The sequence below is a fragment of the Artemia sp. Qi Xiang Cuo genome, chromosome 2, assembly GCF_049724085.1.
Source record: "Artemia sp. Qi Xiang Cuo chromosome 2, ASM4972408v1, whole genome shotgun sequence".
NCBI classification, from domain to species: Eukaryota; Metazoa; Arthropoda; class Branchiopoda; order Anostraca; family Artemiidae; genus Artemia; species Artemia sp. Qi Xiang Cuo.
In genome coordinates, this window is record NC_142795.1 from 64245689 (window position 1) to 64264872 (window position 19184).

General features: G+C 36.2%; 1 protein-coding gene across 1 annotated transcript in view; it reads right to left on the minus strand.

The window, feature by feature from the left end:
• The window catches only part of LOC148955489 (importin subunit alpha-5-like), a 36627-nt gene extending 17915 nt beyond the window's left edge, over window positions 1–18712 (minus strand). The window contains exons 1-2 of the mRNA XM_089107488.1: window positions 18692–18712; window positions 2006–2170 (exon numbers count right to left, since the gene is read on the minus strand). Coding sequence (XP_088963614.1) covers window positions 2006–2140 — 135 coding nt within the window. The 5' untranslated portion in view covers window positions 2141–2170; window positions 18692–18712. The remainder of the gene's footprint in view (window positions 1–2005; window positions 2171–18691) is intronic.
• Window positions 18713–19184: the final 472 nt, after the last annotated feature.

Sequence of the window (19184 nt, forward strand, 5' to 3'; positions counted from 1 at the left end):
AAATTTTTTTTGGGTTCTCCAAAAAACTATCCTCCAAGAAACATATTCTAAAAAAAACATGTTAAAAAAAATACCCCTGCTGAACCACGAGTGCCAAACTATAATCTTTATTAAGGGCAGGAGCTAGTAATTTGATTTCAATTGGATTACAACGAATGAAAAGTGAAATTTTTTTGGGTCCTACAAGAAACATGTTAAAAAAAAAAATACCCCTGCTCAAACATTAGTGCTAATTTATAATTTTTAGTAAGGACAGGAGCTAATAATTAGAGTTTGATTGTATTACAACGTATGAACATTGAAATTTTTTTTGGGTTCTCCAAAAAACTATCCTCCAAGAAACACATTCTAAAAAATACATGTTAAAAAAAAATACCCCTGCTGAACCATGAGTGCTAAATTGTAATTTTTAGTAAGGGCAGGAGCTAGTAATTTGAATTTAACTGGATTACAACGTACGAAAAGTGAAAATTTTTTGGGTCCTCCAAGAAACTATCCTCCCAAGAAACATGTTCTAAAAAAATACCCCTGCTCAACCATGAGTGCCAAGTTATAATTTTTAGTAAGGACAGGAGCTAGTAATTTGAATTCAATTGGATTACAACGTATGAAAAGTGAAATTTTTTTGGTCCTCCAAGAAACATATTCGGAAAAAAAAAATTTCTGCCGATATTCTTACTCACAAGTTTCTCCCGCGTCTATTACTTCCAGAAAAATAGCCTTAATAATTCACTGTGGATTCCAAATAATGCAAAAAAAGATTTATCTAGAACAGATTTAGAAAAACAATTAACCAAACAAAGTTCCAGTCTGGACAGTAGCCGGTTTAGTTTCACAAATACATAAAAATCTGATTGAAGTAGGTGTAAGATAGTTATTGAAATTGCTTATTTGATACCCAAATTTAAATAGCAGGAATTTGTATTTTAATCATTCAAATATTATGGTGAAAAATTTACTTTAAATTCATATGATTCCTTTAGATGCCAAAACTCATTAGATATTCCCAAAAACAATTAAAATAATTACACTTTTACTGCACTGCCCTATTAAAACACGCTTAAATTTCCGTATTCTACTTTTCACTTAATGATCTTTTATTGATCTTAATGAGCTTAAAACAGAGTTCCTGTGCATTCAGAAGGCACAGGAAAAACAGAATTTGTTGGTGTTAGGAAAATTCAATTGCTAAAATTATGAACAAATACTCTTAGTACTACTCAAAGGTTAAGGATCACATATTAGATACTTTCAGGTGAAATTGTATAACAACAGTTTAAGAACTTGTATGTTTCTGATCGTATATCAAAGCTGATATCATATAACAAATAATATCAAAGCGTACGCCATACCCTGAGGTTCGAAAAAAATGTGAAGGCTGCTAGTATATTTCTGCTAGTAAGTAATGTAGCAGATATCCCACAGTCTAGTCCTCCTTTGAGGTGGAATGTTAGGGATGCTTTGAAGTATAGAGCAAAGGCCCACCATTCTTAATTATTGTTTCTTCCATTCCAGTCTTGGGACTCTCCTCTTTGCCAAAACTGACATCAATCTGATTAAAATATTTAGTACATTTTGTTTGAGTTTCCGTCTCCTATAGGTGCTTCCAGGATCTCAAAACAATATTGCCAGCATGCAAAAATCCAAGAAACATTTTTGGCTGTTATTATTTCAGTATCACAAAGGATACTTTTCCAACCAACCCTAATTTCCCCAAAAGTAATATTCCATAGACAATAACTCATGCCTAATCAGCCATGTGTTAGCTGAAAAAAAAAAGATTACTAAGAACAGCATATTCACCCTTAACCCTTTAATGTGAACTGCCAGTTGGAAAGTACCCAATCAAACAATAACACTTTTTATCTTTGCTGATCCTTCTTTTCAAGAGGTTTTAAGTCACTCTGACTTAAAACCATCTTATTCATTGGATAAATAGCCCATGCACACTGAAATGCACCCTGAATTACCTAGATGTTAAATAAAGAAAGGAGCAAACATTTACCCAATCACGTAAAGATTGGACAAAAACTGCTTTATGCCATTCATTCTCCGCATGGAGAGTGATGGAATCCAGATAAAGTTCACTGTCTAAAAACTGCTCTAAATCAAAATCTTCCGTATCTTCAAAATCTTCCATATCTAAAATTTTCTTCAATAGTCTGATAAGCTGGAAAAAAATGCCAAAAAAATAGTGCTAAGACATCCAAAATAACTGTGTACCGTGAGTAAAATGATATATTTAAAATACAAAGAATAAAGTTCGTTCTTTCTAAAGATAATTCCGACTTCCTCTAATTAAGTTTAAATCTAGTTTCAAAAAAAAAGAAAGTCCTTCATCAGCAAAGAGAAAAATTGCAGTTAGCCCCAGACAAAGAACGGCGCTATCCAGCTTTGGATTTCGCTAAGATAGTGGGCAATAAAAAAGATGCTACACACATTTTTCTCTCAATAATTGAGGGTGGCGCGGTCGTAAATTTACTTCACTCCCCATTGCTGTGGCACAGGCCTTGATGGCACAATCTTTAGCGCTATAAGCGGCCCTATCGGAGAACTTATAAGGTGTAAGTTCACGGCTTTTAAGCATAATATTACATTTGACACGGTCAATATTTATTACCACATTTGTCTAAGTCATTTCTTTTAACGCTACAAATGGCGCGTCGGAAATTGGAGAAAATCACACGAACTAATTACGCTATAGACTTTGTAATTTAAATTTAATTATTGGAGAGATACAGACGTAAAAGTAAAGTGATTAGGCCTATAACCGCTAAGCTACTACAGGAAACCCTTTAAAATATTTCAATGGATATAATAGCCTCCCGCGAAATAGGTTAAATGAAAAAATAAATTTATTTTGAGTTATTCAAACGCAAAAAAAAAATGTCAGAAGATTTAGAAGAACAATTAAAGGCGCAAAAGTTGGTCTCGAAAAATATAGAAATAACAGAGTCTATCCCGCAGTACAATGGTCAATCAGATATTGACGAATTTAATATCTAATTGGCCAAGTTTACAGAAATAACAAAAACAGAGCTAGAAACGTTAGTCGACATGCTTCTATTACGATTAAAAGGCCAGGCCTTAACCTTTCTAAAGCAGATTGAACATACTATAGGTGACGACGCCAGCTTGACAATAAATACGGTAGATAAATTGTTAACGGCATTTAAAGACAGATTTATCGAAACCAGTTCTATAAATAAATTAAAACACAGAATGGTATGCTTTGACAATTCACAAAATGTAAGGGAATATCTTGATCATATAAACATTTTGGTAGAGGCAAAATACGGAAGAGGTTAAGGACAGCTTTAGGAAAAATTCATACTAAATACCTTTTCGCAAGGGCTATCCCCAAACCTATATAGAATGGTAATAGCCAAAAATATTCAGACGTTGGATCTTGCAGTTCAGGAGGTAGATCGACTGATCGAAGTCGACACGATGGTCGCAAATCACAGTGAAGCAAAAATAAATAGCCTAGACGATTCAAACGCGAACCTAATCTTCAAGGGCGATCAGGCGTCGCCCAATTTCTTTTCAAGGGACAACTCCCCAGTACCACAAAGAAATGAATCGCAAGAAGCCGCTAGGCAGAAAACAGTACGTTTCCAGCCCATCAAACAATGTAGTTACGAAAATAACCCTACAATAATAAGGTGCTATATTTGTAATCGACATGGGCACATCGCGAGGGAGTGCCGTTATGTCCCCAATAACACACCAAGAATTGCTGTCGGCAGTAGGCAAAATTATGGCAACCATTTGTTCGGAAGAACAAATTTTATATTTCGGAAGAACATTTCCCCAATATATGTTATATGTTCGGAAGAACATTTCCCCAATATATGGAAATGTTCGTCCCTCCTACACATCCTAAAGAAAAATAAACCAAAAGATAACCCTGAGTCTTATAGGTCCATAATGATTACTCCTGTGATGGGGAAAATAATGGAGAAAATGATTTATCACAGACTCCTCTGGTTTGTTGAAAAAAATAATATGATCGCTCCCACTCAAACTGGATTCAGGAAACACCATTCCTCAACAGATGCTTTCATTTTGCTAACAAATGCAATAAATGAATCTTTCTCAAAAAAATAATGTCCTAGTTGCAGCTTTCCTAGATTTTGAAGGGGCATATGACAAAGTGAACCACCAAATCCTTTTAAACAAACTTGCAAACCTTGGAGTACCCCCTAAGCTAGTATCTTTTATTAAATCCTTCATAGAAGTGCGAAATTTCATCGTTTGTGTTGGTTCAGCCTCTTCACCCCAAAAAACAATAACCAAAGGCCTACATCAGGGAGCAGTCCTACTGACGGTGGCAACCCTGACCCAGAGCCTCGAGTTTTCTCTAGCATTGTCAAGTAAAGATAGTATTGTAGCATTGTCAAGTAAAGATAGTATTGTATCAGGGTTTCCACCGTCAGTAGGATTTTACTAGATCTAGTAAAAAAAAATCTAGCAAATTTAGAGGATCTAGTAAAATTCCCGAAATCTAGTAAAAACTAGTAAAAAGTTTATAGTAAACAAAACTTTTATTTTCCATGAATTCCATGAAAATTATCGTAAACATATGACAATTTACAATTTTTGCTTATTTGATTTACAATTTTGTACATATTTCAATCATACTACATATATATAATTTTCAATCATACTATGAAAACTTAAAGCTTACCTTGAAGCCTGGAATCAAAAGTTGGCCGTGATAAGAAATAACACAAGTCCAACAGGTAAAAAGGTGAGAGAAACGACGGACAAGGAAGAAGAAGAGGAAGAAGGAAAAGCACCACAGAAAAGGTTACTCTTAATACGAAACACAAATAACAAAGTTTATTATTCCGAAAATGTCCTGGAAAAATTGCATAACACGAGTAGTTGAAGTATCTATTAGCTATGTATTCTTAACATAAATAATTATCAAAATTAGTAGTTTTTTCATCGAGCTTTACTGCATATAAAACTTCTCAGGTCCGAATTCGGCCCTTTGTGGGCTTGTGATAGCGATTTTTTTTAAATAAATATCTCATCACAAACAGGGATTAAGTAGAATGTTCAGTATATATTTACCAAATCATATTATTGAGTTGGGAATAAGTGAATACACCATTCAATGCCTTTTTTTTATGCTGATTACGAACATAATAATCATTTCTATCGGAAATGAATTTCACCCCCCCCCCATATGTGCAAATATATATCTTGAATTGATACATATAGGGGGGGGGGCTAAAAATCATTTACGATAGAAATGGTGGTAAATATCTACCAAATCATATTATTGACTTGCGCATAAAGTGAACATACCACTTGATGCCCTTTTTATGCTGATTACGAATATAATAATCATTTCTGTCGGAAATGAATTTCAGCCCCCCCCCCTATATATGCCAATTCAGGTTATATATTTCTACATTGGGGGGGGGGGGTAAAGTTTAAACTTACATCCCATTTACATCAGAAACAAAATTTGCCCACACCCCCCTAATGTAGAAATAATAATGTAGAATAATAATTTTGACGAACCCAACAAGAAGGCGGAGAAAAGAAGATTGAGCTCAAGCGGCTAGCCGACACTCGATTGTGCTATTGGTTTCCCTCGATTCAGAAGATCCGGACACGTTTAGGTACTATTCTCGAAACACTAAGGGTCATTTCGGATGAAGCCAATTCAACAGAGGACCGTTCTGAAGCTTCTGGGTTGCTGGCAACAATTGATGCCGAATTCTTGCTCATTCTTGAAATAATGAGCAGTATCCTTGGTCTGATAGATATTGCATCCAGACAACTCACGTCCAAGAGCCTCGTTCTTTCAGGCGTAAATTCTCTGCTTCAAGCAGTTCAACAACAGGTTAAAGAGCTCCGATCTGAAGAGCGTTGGTTTAAGATGGTCGAAGCAAAGAAAAGCTTATGCAAGCAGCACTCAATCCAAATAGAAAAGCCTAGACGCTCGGTTGCTATAACCAGACGCCTTCTCGATTTTTACGTCGAAACCACTGTCGGTACCACAGCAAGAAATCGAACAGAAGAGGATCGTAACATTTTCAAACTTATAGGTCGGACATTTTATACTTCATAGTCGACCGAGTAACTTCGGAGCTGAGACAAAGGTTTGGTGAAAACTCCTCAGTAATCCAAGGCTTAGAAGAGTTTGAGCCAAGTTCACCGAAGCTCCTGGTTGTACGTGACTTTCCTACATTATTAGTAAACGAGTTGAAGTTTGAGTCGGAGATAGCCTTGGCAAAATCTTATTTACAAAGGATGAAACCAGAATGCCCATCAAAAGCTCTTGCCCACCTCTACATGAACAAAGACGCCTTTGCTGTCATCTCGGAAGCTTTCGAAATTGCTTTGACGCTCCCCGTTTCAACTGCCTCTAACGAGAATTTTTTTTCAACGTTTAAGAGGGTTAAGACATATCTCAGAACAACCATGACTGATGAGCGACTTACCGATTTGTTAGTTATAGCAACCCAGCGGGAAAAAGCGAAAAAGATAGATTATAACATTGCCGTCGACAAGTTTGCTTCCCTGAAGCAACGACATTTTCCCATTAGAATAGTGGCTCTCTCTGAATACTTCAGTCGTGATGCAAACAAATTTATGATTTATTTGCTTAATTGTATTTATGTACATGAATTTTTGTATATCTAATTGTGTTCTAAACTTTGTTATCCAAAGAATTTTAAGTTGGCTACCGCTTAATTTGGCTTGATTTCCCCCTCCCTTTTTTTTGCTAATTCAACCCACTTGAGGCTGCCTATTGAGACATGGAATTTGCCCCTCCCCAGTTTTTTTTTCATTTCCACCAATGCGCTTCGCGCCAGAAAACCCTGTTCTAGGCCTTCACTCAATTCAATTCTTAAACAAAACAAAATGACATTTCCTAATTCTAAATTTTCTTTTTTGGCTTAGACCCTTCACAGCACAATATTTGTTTTTAAGTAATTTGCTTCCCTAAAAAGGAGTCTAAGAGGTCCAATATAAGGGATAATAGGAAATAGGTTGATCGAATAAAAAAATTTAGGGGTGTAAAATAGTTGATCTGATAAACTTGCATCAGGAGTAAGTTTAATTAATGCACACTTAAGTTTATTTAACGGCATAAATCAGGTCGAGATTCGGTAAAATTTAAAAAGATCGCATCCCCCCCCCGAACCAAATGAGTCTCGGGACGCCTCTGTGTACCGGGTAGATTGATATATTATTCAATAATAAATATTTTTCTGAAGTATCAAAACCGCTTACAAGAACTAAATTCTGATTCTACAAAAAAAAATATATCAAAGAAACAAGAAATGTATTGAAGATTTTCAAAAACTTTAATATATACCCCCCCTCCCCGTTGTCGAGATAGTTTTGTCCAAGATAATGTGTGGTGCCAACAAATCCTTAAAGCAATACTAATATCACTCTGTTGTGTCAACTTTTAATTTGCTACTTCCAAAATAGACAAATGCTGTCAACTGCTTGAACCCGCTTTGTTAATTACAAAATCTTGAATGAAATTTTAGTCAATGTAGTTGAGAATCTTAAAAAAAAACATCTTCCTTGTTTCGTCTCTATGTGTTTGTCGTCTCTATGTGCGTGTCGTCTCTGACAAAACTTGCTTTTTAATAAACTTGCGTGTTTATAATTTCTGAGATTAAATTGGCGGTACTGTTCTAAAATCTGGGAAACACACGATAAGTGAAGTTTGGTTGAGGCTAATGAAATAAAACAAAATAGCATAAAAATATGCTTTTTACGGTTTTGCAAACCAGTTAATTAGGCAAAGGCTATTTCACGGAAAATATATTCTGCTCAAATTCGGGATAGCCAAGTAAATTTACAACTTATAATGCTTTTACAATTAATTTAATTTAACTTAATAGCCCTGTATGAAGGCTAATTCTGAGATAGCTTTTCTTTTTTTTAAGAAAATGTGGTATAATTTATTTATTCCTAAGAACTATCCTTAACTACGATCTTCTTACCATAAAAAATGCACAACTCCCTCCCCCTCCTAATGAGGCAAAATTTAGCTACAGACTATTTAAAGGTCGGGGAATGAAGGATTCAAACTATCCTTAACTACGATCTTCTTACCATAAAAAATGCACAACTCCCTCCCCCTCCTAATGAGGCAAAATTTAGCTAAACTATGTAAAGGTCGGGGAATGAAGGATTCAAATGGAAGTAACCCCAAATATATTATCCATAAGAAAATTTACAATACAGCTTAAAGTAAAAATTTGGGTATTAGGCTCATATTGTTTTCTTGTCAAGGTTTAAATATTTTCGGACTTATGTATCACGAACAGTTGGTTAAGAAGTTCAAATAATGTTAGTGCGAAGTAAAAGAATTAGCCTAGTAAATTTTATTATGATTTGTAGCCTACAGCTATCATGTCCAGGCGATGGGCTGATATAAAAATAAGACTGCGATACGACCATACGGTCGTACGATGGTCGTACGACCATCAAAGACATAAGAATTCTTAAAAACTTGAAAAAGGGTAGTTCAATTACCATTACAAAAGCAGATAAGAGTAACGCTTTAGTTGTGATAAATACTGAGGACTACGAATCAAAATTAAGAAGTTTACTAAAGGATGAAAAAACATACAAGAAGCTATCGTATAATCCAACAGACTCTTTTACAAATAAGTTTAAGAGAGAATTGAAGTGCTTAAAGGATGAAGGAAAAATTACACCTCAACTCTATTACAAATGCCTGCCACGCAGTTCTTTGTGCCCTAAATTATATGGACTTCCCAAAATTCATAAGCCTAACCTACCATTACGACCAATTGTGTCAAGTACAAGGTCACCAACAAGTGTTTTGAGTAAATGGTTTGTGTCAATCTCTAAACCATTTTTCTCTACACAAATTTCGTATATAGGGAATTCTTCGAATTTGGTTGAAAAACTGAAAAAAGTAGAAATTTCTTCGAATTCTTTGCTTTCAAGCTTCGACATTGTATCAATGTACACAAATATTGATGTAGAATCAGCCGAAACTCTTCTAGAAAGAGAGCTGTTAAGAAATTTGGACTTGATTAGTGGAAAAACAGATTTGGAAGTTTCTGTAATTATGTATTTAGTAAGGCTTTGCAATACGTTCTCTTATTTTTTTCAATTTAGATGAAAGTATTTCGAACAAATAAATGGTTTATCTACGGGGGCCCCTTTATCCCCTTTATTTGCTAATATTTGTTTGGAAAATATTGAAGCAATTGCGTTAGATTCATATTTTTTAAAACATATTTTCTGGGGCCGGTATATGGATGACATTATTTCAGTATGGGATTATAGGGAGGAGGAATTAAAAAGATTTTTGGAACATCTTAATTGTTTGGGAGGGGATTTAAAGTTTACCATTGAATTGGAAGAGAATGGGAAACTTCCTTTCCTTGATTTCCTTGTTCTTCTTTTGAAAAAATCAAAATAGTCTGGATTTTAAAATTTACAGAAAACCGACAAATAACAATAGATTTTTGTCTTATAGTTCCGGTAACGCTCGCCAAGTAAAAATTGGTTTGATCATTTCTTTAACTGATCGGATCTTTAGTATTTGCACTCCAAAATTTTTGAGGAGTTGTCTTTTCTAAGGAAAATACTAATAAACAACATGTATCCAGAGTGGTTAATTAACCAGACTTTTTCAAAAAGAATAAAAAGGTTTCTAGAGATTTCTAAGGAAGTCTTGAAGACAACTCGGGAGAAGGATGTTTTTTGTTCCTTACCATATGTCCCCGGGTTAAGTGAAAAACTTAAAAGAATTTTACAAAGCAATGGTCTAAGGGTAGCTTTAAAGAGTAATAATACTTTGGGTAGTTTTCTAAATTCTGGGAAGGATCTAGCTTCATTGGGGCAACAAAGTGGGGTTTATCAGATCCCATGTACTTGTGGAAGCTCATATGTGGGACGTACTAACCAGAGTTTGGAAATGAGATTATTACAACGCAAAGATTCTATTTCTTCGGCTTTAAAGCAAGATTCTAAGTCTGAAGATTTCACTTCAGCCCTTTCAGAGCACATTTTTAATTTTCCAGACCATTTTATTTTGTTCGAGAATGTCTCTTTGATTTCTAGGGATCGGGGTTTAAAGCAAAATTTTCGTGAAATTCTTGAAATAAAGAAAATCTTATTCAAGAATATTGCTTTGAATCGGGATACCAGGTGAATATGGGCTGGACTCTATCTATGATAATTTATTAAAATCTGACATAGTAAAGTTCAAGTCAGCCAATGTAGTTGACATTTGTACAAATGTTGTATCATTTAACGCTAATGAACCGACTACTAGAATGTCAAAGAGACTAGCTTCCGCCTTTGCTTTGAAAAGAATTAGAGATTCAAATAATATTTAGAATTATTTGATTTAGTATATAAACTTTTGTTTTGAATTGTTTTATTTTAGTTTTACTACTGATGACGGTCACTGTATATGTGACCGAAATATCTGGTATTTTTGTGAATTTCTATCATCACTGTCTATTAAAAGGATTTTATCCCTATTTGAACTTTTATTTATCGTCATGGAAAGGCAGTGTGGTCTCCGAAATTATCTACGTTATACGTAATAATTTCTGCTTGTTTTAAGTTTTAATGTTGCTCCTTACATTAAGTTGCAAAAACTATTTTTTTATTTAATTTCTGATCGTTTTTTAAATAATGCTGGGAAATCCGGCGCTCCCTTCATAGAAATGTCCCTTCCCCCAAGGAACATCCTCTATGGAAGGATCCTCCCCCATAACCTTTTCCTCCCATCCCCCCCCACCCATCAGAAAAGAATTCCTCCTGAAACGTCTTTATACTTCCCATTAACCAATACTATATGTAAATAATGGGCAAAGTTTATAACTTCCAGCCATTCCCTCGAGAACTGTGGGGTATTAAGTCATCCTCAAATACATATTTATTAGATTTTTCCCTATGCTGAACAAAATGGTTATCTCAAAATTTTGATTGGGTTAATTTGGGAAAAAATTAGCGTGGGAAGGGGCCAAGTTGCCCTCCAATTTTTGTGGTCCCTTAAAAAAGGCATTAGAACTTTTAATTTCCGTTTGAATGAGCCCTCTTACGATATTCTAGGACTACTGGATCGGTACGACCACCCCTGGGGAAATGAAAAAAAAAAAAAAAATTAAACACATCTGTGATCTTTCTTCTGACCAAAAATACAAAATTTACATTTTTGCAGATAGGAGCTTGAAACTTCCGCATCAGGTTTTTCTGATACGCTGAATCCGATGGTGTGATTTTCATTAAAGTTCTATGACTTTTTGGGGGTGTTTCTTTTTGGGTCCCCGGGAGGAGGGCTGACTTTTTGGGGGTGTTTCCCCCTGTTTTCGAATGTAAGGCAAATTTTCTCAGGCACGTAACGGTGTATCAGTAATCCCCCCCCCTAATCGCCTATTATAGGCGAACCTCACCTTTTCCCCTTAATTTATTCCTAGTCCATTCATGATGAAATTAGACTATAAAATTGTTTCCAGTTGCTATCTGACTAAAATAGCTTGTTTAACCTTTGGTTTTAGACCCCGGCGCCACGCCCATGAGGAAAGACCGGCGGCGACGGGGCAAAAACAGCAATCCGCGCCGCCGGTAAGACACCGGCGGCGCGCCGCCGGTAAGATGTCAGCGGCGCGATCAATGTTAACCGCAAACATTAATCTTTTCATCAGTCTTTCTCAAATCACAGCTTAAATTTACAACAGATTCGAGCTTCAAACACGAGGAAAACACGAGGCTTCAGAAACTCATAACGAAGCGAATCGCAGCTGGACCAGATATAAAGCAATTGAGTGTGGCACATTTAAGTCAATAGCTACAACTCTATTCAAATCGGAAGGAAGCCATAGCGGAAAATCACCTGCATATAGTCACACTTGCGAAAGTGGCATGTGCCCTAGCACGCCAAGGGCTCCCATTTCGAGGTCATGATGAACACGAAGACTCAAACAATCGAGGTAATTTAATAGAAAAACTAGAAATGATGACAGAGGGAAACCCGGATCTTCAGCAAAAACTAAAACATCGATATGGAAGCTGAGTCCCGACTACCAAAATAGTCTTATAAACATACTGGCTGACCTCTTGCGAGAACAAACAAGATGCTCTATTAAGAAATATTGGGCAATCTGCGCAGATGAAACGAAAGATCTGTCGAAAAAAAAGCATCTTGGTTTAATTATTCGGTTTATTGATAGGAATGCTATCATCCGCGAGGAGACATTCGGAAGTACACATCTTGAACAATTAGATGCAGCATCCCTTGCTTATGCAATCAAGGATCTTGTTGAAACTTACAGACTGGATTGGAGCACCTGTGTGGCTCAATGCTATGATGGTGCGAGCGTCATGAGCGGCGCATGTAATGGTGTTCAGGCTATTCTTAAAGGATTTGCACCACAAGCTAGGTATATTCATTGTCAAGCCCATCGCCTAAATCTTGTGCAGTCAATAGCTTCTTGTCCGGAGGTTAGAAACTTCTTTTCTTGCATTCAGGCATTATATGTCTTTCTCAGCCGAAGTGCGCCACGTCACGATCTTTTCCTTCGAACCCAACAAGAAGGCGGAGAAAATAAGATTGAGCTCAAGCGTCTAGCCGACACTCGATGGTGCTATTGGTTTTCCTCAATTCAGAAGATCCAGATACATTTAGGTGCTATTCTCGCTATTCTCGAAACACTAAGGGTTATTTCGGATGAAGCCAATTCAACAGAGGACCGTTCTGAAGCTTCTGGGTTGCTGGCAACAATTGATGCCGAATTCTTGCTCGTTCTTGAAATAATGAGCAGTATCCTTGGTCCGATAGATATTGCATCCAGACAACTCCAGTCCAAGAGCCTCGTTCTCTCAGGCGTAAATTCTCTGCTTCAAGATGTTCAACAGCAGGTTAAAGAGCTCCGATCTGAAGAGCGTTGGTTTAAGATGGTCGAAGCAACGAAAAGCTTATGCAAGCAGCACTCAATCCAAATAGAAAAGCATAGACGCTCGGTTGCTATAAGCAGACGCCTTCTCGATTTTTACGTCGAAACCACTGTCGGTACCAGAGCAAGAAATCGAACAGAAGAGGATCGTAACATTTTCAAACTTATAGGTCGGACATTTTATACTTCATAGTCGACCGAGTAACTTCGGAGCTGAGACAAAGGTTTGGTGAAAACTTCTCAGTAATCCAAGGCTTAGAAGAGTTTGAGCCAAGTTCACCGAAGCTCCTGGTTGTACGAGACTTTCCTACATTATTAGAAAAGAGTTGAAGTTTGAGTCAGAGATAGCCTTGGCAAAATCTTATTTACAAAGGATGAAACCAGAATGCCCATCAAAAGCTCTTGCCTTCCTCTACATGAACAAAGACGCCTTTGCTGTCATCTCGGAAGCTTTCGAAATTGCTGTGACGCTCCCCGTTTCAACTGCCTCACACGAAAAATTTTTTTTTCAACGTTTAAGAGGGTTAAGACATATCTCAGAACAACCATGACTGATGAGCGACTTAGCGATTTGTTAGTTATAGCAACCCAGCCCGAAAAAGCGAAAAAGATAGATTATAACATTGCCGTCGACAAGTTTGCTTCCCTGAAGCAACGACATTTCCCATTAGAATAGTGGCTCTCTCTGAATACTTCAGTCATGATGCAAACAAATTTATGATTTATTTGCTTAATTGTGTTTATGTACTTGAATTTTTGTACATCTAATTGTGTCTTAAACTTTGTTATCCAAAGAATTTTAAGTTGGCTACCGCTTAATTTTCCCCTCCCTTGGATCTTTGCTTATTCAACCCACTTGAGGCTGCCTATTGAGACATGGAATTTGCCCCTCCCCAGGTTTATTTTTTCATTTCCGCCACTGCGCTTCGCGCCAGAAAACCCTGTTCTAGGCCATCACTCAACTCAATTCTTAACAAAACAAAATGACATTTCCTAATTCTAAATTTTCTTTTTTTGGCTTAGACTCTTCACAGCACAATATTTGTTTTTAAGTAATTTGCTTCCCTAAAAAGGAGTGTAAGAGGTCCAATATAAGGGATAATAGGAAAAAGGTTGATCGAATAAAAAAAAAATAGGGGTGTAAAAAAGGTTGATCTGATAAACTTGCATCAGGAGTAGGTTTAATTAACGCAAACTTAAGTTTAATTAACGGCATAAATCAGGTATCTTTTCGGTAAAATTTAATAAGATCGCATCCCCCTCCCCCAACCAAATGAGTCTCAGGACGCCCCTGTCTTCAGGGTACATTGATATATTATTCAATAATAAATATTTTTCAGAAGTATCAAAACCACTTACAAGAACTAAATTATGATTATACAAAAAAAAATATATCAAACAAACAAGAACTAACTTGAAGATTTTTAAAAACTTTAATATATACCCCCCTCCCCGGGTTCTAGCTAGTTTTGACCAAGATAATGGTTGGTGCCAACAATTCATGAAAGCAATACTCATATCACTCTTTTGTGTATACTTTTAATTTGCTACTTCCAAAATAGACAAATGCTATCAACTGCTTTAACTCGCTTTGTTAATTACAAAATCTTGAATGAAATTTTAGTCAATGTAGTTGAGAATCTAAAAAAAAACCATCTTTCTTGTGCCGTCTCTTTGTGTGTGTCGTCTCTGACAAAACTTGCTTTTTAATAAACTTGCGTGTTTATAATTCCTGAGATTAAATTGGCGGTACTGTTCTAAAATCTGGGAAACACGCGATAAGTGAAGTTTGGTTGAGGCTAATGAAATAAAACAAAATAGCATAAAAATATGCTTTTTACGGTTTTGCAAACCAGTTAATTGGGCAAAGGCTATTTCACGGAAAATATATTCTGCTCAAATTCGGGATAGCCAAGTAAATTTACAACTTTACAACTAGAAATGTGGTATAATTTATTTATTCCTAAGTACTATCCTTAACTACGATCTTCTTACCATAAAAAATGCACAACTCCCTCCCCCTCCTAATGAGGCAAAATTTAGCTACAGACTATGTAAAGGTCGGGGAATGAAGGATTCAAACAGAAGTAACCCCAAAAATATTATCCATAAGAAAATTTACAATACAGCCTAAAGTAAAAATTTGGGTATTAGGCTCATAGTTTTCTTGTCAAGGTTTAAATATTTTCGGACACATTTATCACGAACAGTTGGTTAAGAAGGTCGAATAATGTTAGTGCGAAGTAAAAGAATTAGCCTAGCAAATTTTATTATGATTTGTAGCTAACAGCTATCATGTCCAGGCGATGGGCTGATATAAAAATGAGACTGCGATAAGTATTATATTTGGAACAAGGATGATCACAGGGTTGGTGGGAGGGTTGGGGGTTGATCGGTTACTATATAGTAATTATGAGGTAACCAAAAGAAAGAAAAGCATAGTAGAAACAAACGATGAAAAAAATGTATCGCTAAAATTCGAGTTTTGTTCGAATCGCAAACCCCTGAATCGCAAAAGCCGGTTAATTACAATAGATAGGTCTTTTGAAACTACTAAAAAAAAGACTAGTTAAAAGGGCGAGGTATTGACTAGGGGGCGAACCCCCTCATATACGTAATAATTTCTGTTTGTTTTAAGTTTTAATGTTGCTCCTTACATTAAGTTGAAAAAACTATAATTTTATTTAATTTCTGATCGTTTTTTAAATAATGCTGGGAGATCCGGCGCTCTCTTCATAGAAATATCCCTTCCCCCAAGGAACATCCTTTATGGAAGGATCCTCCCCCGTAACCCTTTCCTCCCATCCCCCCCACCCATCAGAAAAGAATCCCTCCTGAAACGTCTTCATACTTCCCATTAACCAATACTATATGTAAATAATGGGCAAAGTTCATAACTTCCAGCCCTTCCCTCGAGAACTGTGGGGTATTTTCGGCAGGAGCATTTTCTGCGGGATAAATTTTTGTGTGGGTGGGGGGAGGGGGGGATCGTTTTTAAATAATGCTGGGGAATCCGGCGCTCCCTTCATAGAAATGTCCCTTTCCCCAAGGAACATTATCTATGGAAGGAATTAATGCAGGTTTTGATGTTGGCTCACCGTATATGAATAATTAAAACAAAATTTACATATTAAATTTACTTTTATTTGGTTAAATGGCTTGCTCGGAACTTGTTTAATTTTATTTACGAACGTTTTTATTTGTAGTAAATACGTAACTTACGAATTAATTTGCGTAACGAACTTCTATATTCATAAATTTTTAACACGCATATTAGGGGGATCACCCCCAGTCAATACCCTGCTCTTTAAGCTAAAGTTCGAATTTTTTTCCAATTCTTTAAAAATGACCCCTTAATCACAAACAGTTGAAATCGGTTAAAAAACTTGTTTGTTCTTTTTATTTAATTCCTGATCTTTTTCTTTAATAATTCTGGGAAATCCGGCGCCCCCTTCATAGCAATATCCCTCCCCCCATGAAAACTTGCTTCATGGAAAGATCCTCCCATGTTTGAAAAGATCCAAAATGTTGGCGAGTCATATAAAGTAATAACTGCATGTTCAACGATTGAAAAGCTTTTTGAGAAGTTCATCTATAATGAAATTGGCACGAAGTGTGATCACAGCGATATCAAATTTGAGTCTCGCCAAGGACAAACAATTCTTATCGTGTGAAAACAATTCTTACCGTCTCAGCGTTTGAAGTTCTCGAACGATAAATGACGGTTGACCAAATTATAAAAAAATGGTTAAACAAGCTATTTTAGTCAGAACGCAACTGGAAACAATTTTTATAGCCTAATTTTATCTTGAATGAACTAGGAATAAATTATGGGGAAAAGGTGAGGTTCGCCTATAATAGACGAATAGGGGGGGGGGGGATTACTGATATTTATTACTGATACACCTGTATCAGTAATCTCTATGTTATTGTAAGTTACCAATTGTTAAAATTTAAGATTTTTCAAACAGTTCGTGGCAACGAACTGTAAGTAAGGAGCGACTCGGCTCAATAGTAACCGAAACTAAAAACCAGAATTTTGACACCCATAGATACATCAATAGAATCGGATTTTCATGCTGAATTCAAATATATAACTTTCATCAAGTTTAGTCCTATCCATCAAAAGTTACGTGCCTGAGAAAATTTGCTCTTACATTCGAAAAAAGGGGGAAACCCCCAAAAAGTCAGCCCTCCTCCCGGGGACTTTGGAGGATTAACTCATCCTAAAAGACATTTTTATCATATTTTCAACCATGTTGAACAAAATGGCTATATCAAAATTTTGACCGGGTGACTGAAATTTTCATGCTGAATTCAAATATATAACTTTCATCAAGTTTAGTCCTACCCATCAAAAGTTACGTGCCTGAGAAAATTTGCCTTACATTCGAAAAAAGGGGGAAACCCCCAAAAAGTCAGCCCTCCTCCCAGGGACCCAAAATGAAAGACCCCCAAAAAGTCATAGAACTTTAATGAAAATCACACCATCGGATTCAGCGTATCAGAAAAACCTGTTGCGGAAGTATCAAGCTCCTACCTACAAAATGTAAATTTTGTATTTTTGGTCAGAAGAAAGATCACAGATGTGTTTAATTTTTTTTTTCATTTCCCCAGGGGTGATCGTACCGATCCAGTAGTCCTAGAATATCGTAAGAGGGCTCATTTAAACGGAAATTAAAAGTTGGAATGCCCTTTTTAAGAGACCACAAAAATTGCAGAGCAACTTGGCCCTCTCCCACGCTAATATTTTTTCCCAAATTAACCAAATCAAAATTTTGAGATAGCCATTTTGTTCAGCAGATTCAAAAATCTAATATATATGTATTGTAGGATGACTTAATCCCCCACAGTTCTTGAGGGAAGGGCAGGAATTTATGAACTTTGCCCATTGTTTACATATAGTATTGGTTAATGCGAAGTATAAAGACGTTTCTGGAGGTATTTTTTTTTGATGGGTGGGGGGGGGGGAGGAAAGTTACGGAGGAGGATCCTTCCATAGAGAATGTTCCTTGGGGAAAGGGACATTTCTATGAAGGGAGCACCGGATTCCCCAGCATTATTTAAAAAACGATCCCCCCCCTCCCCCCACCCACACAAAAATTTACCCCGCAGAAAATGCTCCTCTGCCGAAAATACTCCCCACGGAATGTACCCCCGTGAAAAATACCTTCGGAGATTACCTACCCCCGTGCGAAAAATACCCCCTCCAAAGATACATTTTTTTCATCGTTTGTTTCTACTATGCTTTTCTTTCTTTTGGTTACCTCATAATTACTATATAGTAACCGATCAACCTCCAACCCTCCCACCAACCCTGTGATCATCCATATTCCAAATATAATACTTATCGCAGTCTCATTGTTTATAATTTGGAATGAATCCCCAAAATAAAAATGAATGATATCCAAAAGAGCAGCCAAAAGCGAAAAAAAGCAGCAGTTCAGCCTTAGCCTACATGACGTATATTCTGTAAAGAAGCCAAAAAAAAAATTTAAAATAAATTTTTTTTAAATTGTAATTAAAAACCAGTTTTTAATACAAGAAGGCTTCTTAGGAATCCAAGAGCAAAAAAAACAATCAATATCAAACTCGCCCATTTCAACTGTTTTAAATGTGACAACAGATATTGGCAAAGGGCATTATGAAAAAATTAAGCCTTGAATACATAGCTAATAGATACTTCAACTACTTGTATTATGCACTTTTTCCAGGACATTTCGGAATAATAAACTGCTGTGTTTTGTATTAAGAGTTACCTTTTCTGTGGTGCTTTTCCTTCTTCCTCTTCTTCTTCCTTGTCCGTCGTTTCTTTCACCTTTTTACCTGTTGGACTTGTGTTATTTCTTATCACGGCCAACTTTTGATTCCAGGCTTCAAGGTAAGCTTTACAAACCTCTAATTCTTGATCTGAGGAGAAAAAAAATTTATTTATTGAATATTAGTCCTAAGGAAACCTCTAAGACGTTTTAAATCTGAGCTTGAAATATATTCATCAATGGTAGACATATAATCAATATTTGCTTTTGTCTACTCTAGGGTTTTAGAAAAACTACATAAAAGATTTTTTCTAAAGGAAAGTAAAGAACGGGATTAAAACTTAAAACCACGGAAATTATTCCACGAATAAAGTGGCTGCCTTTTCAGCCCTCCCCCTCTCCCCATCTTTACGCAAGATTTTATTGGTACTTCCCTGAAAGTAATCATCATATAAAGGGTAATTGAATTGTAATTTAGTTATTGTCTTATAAA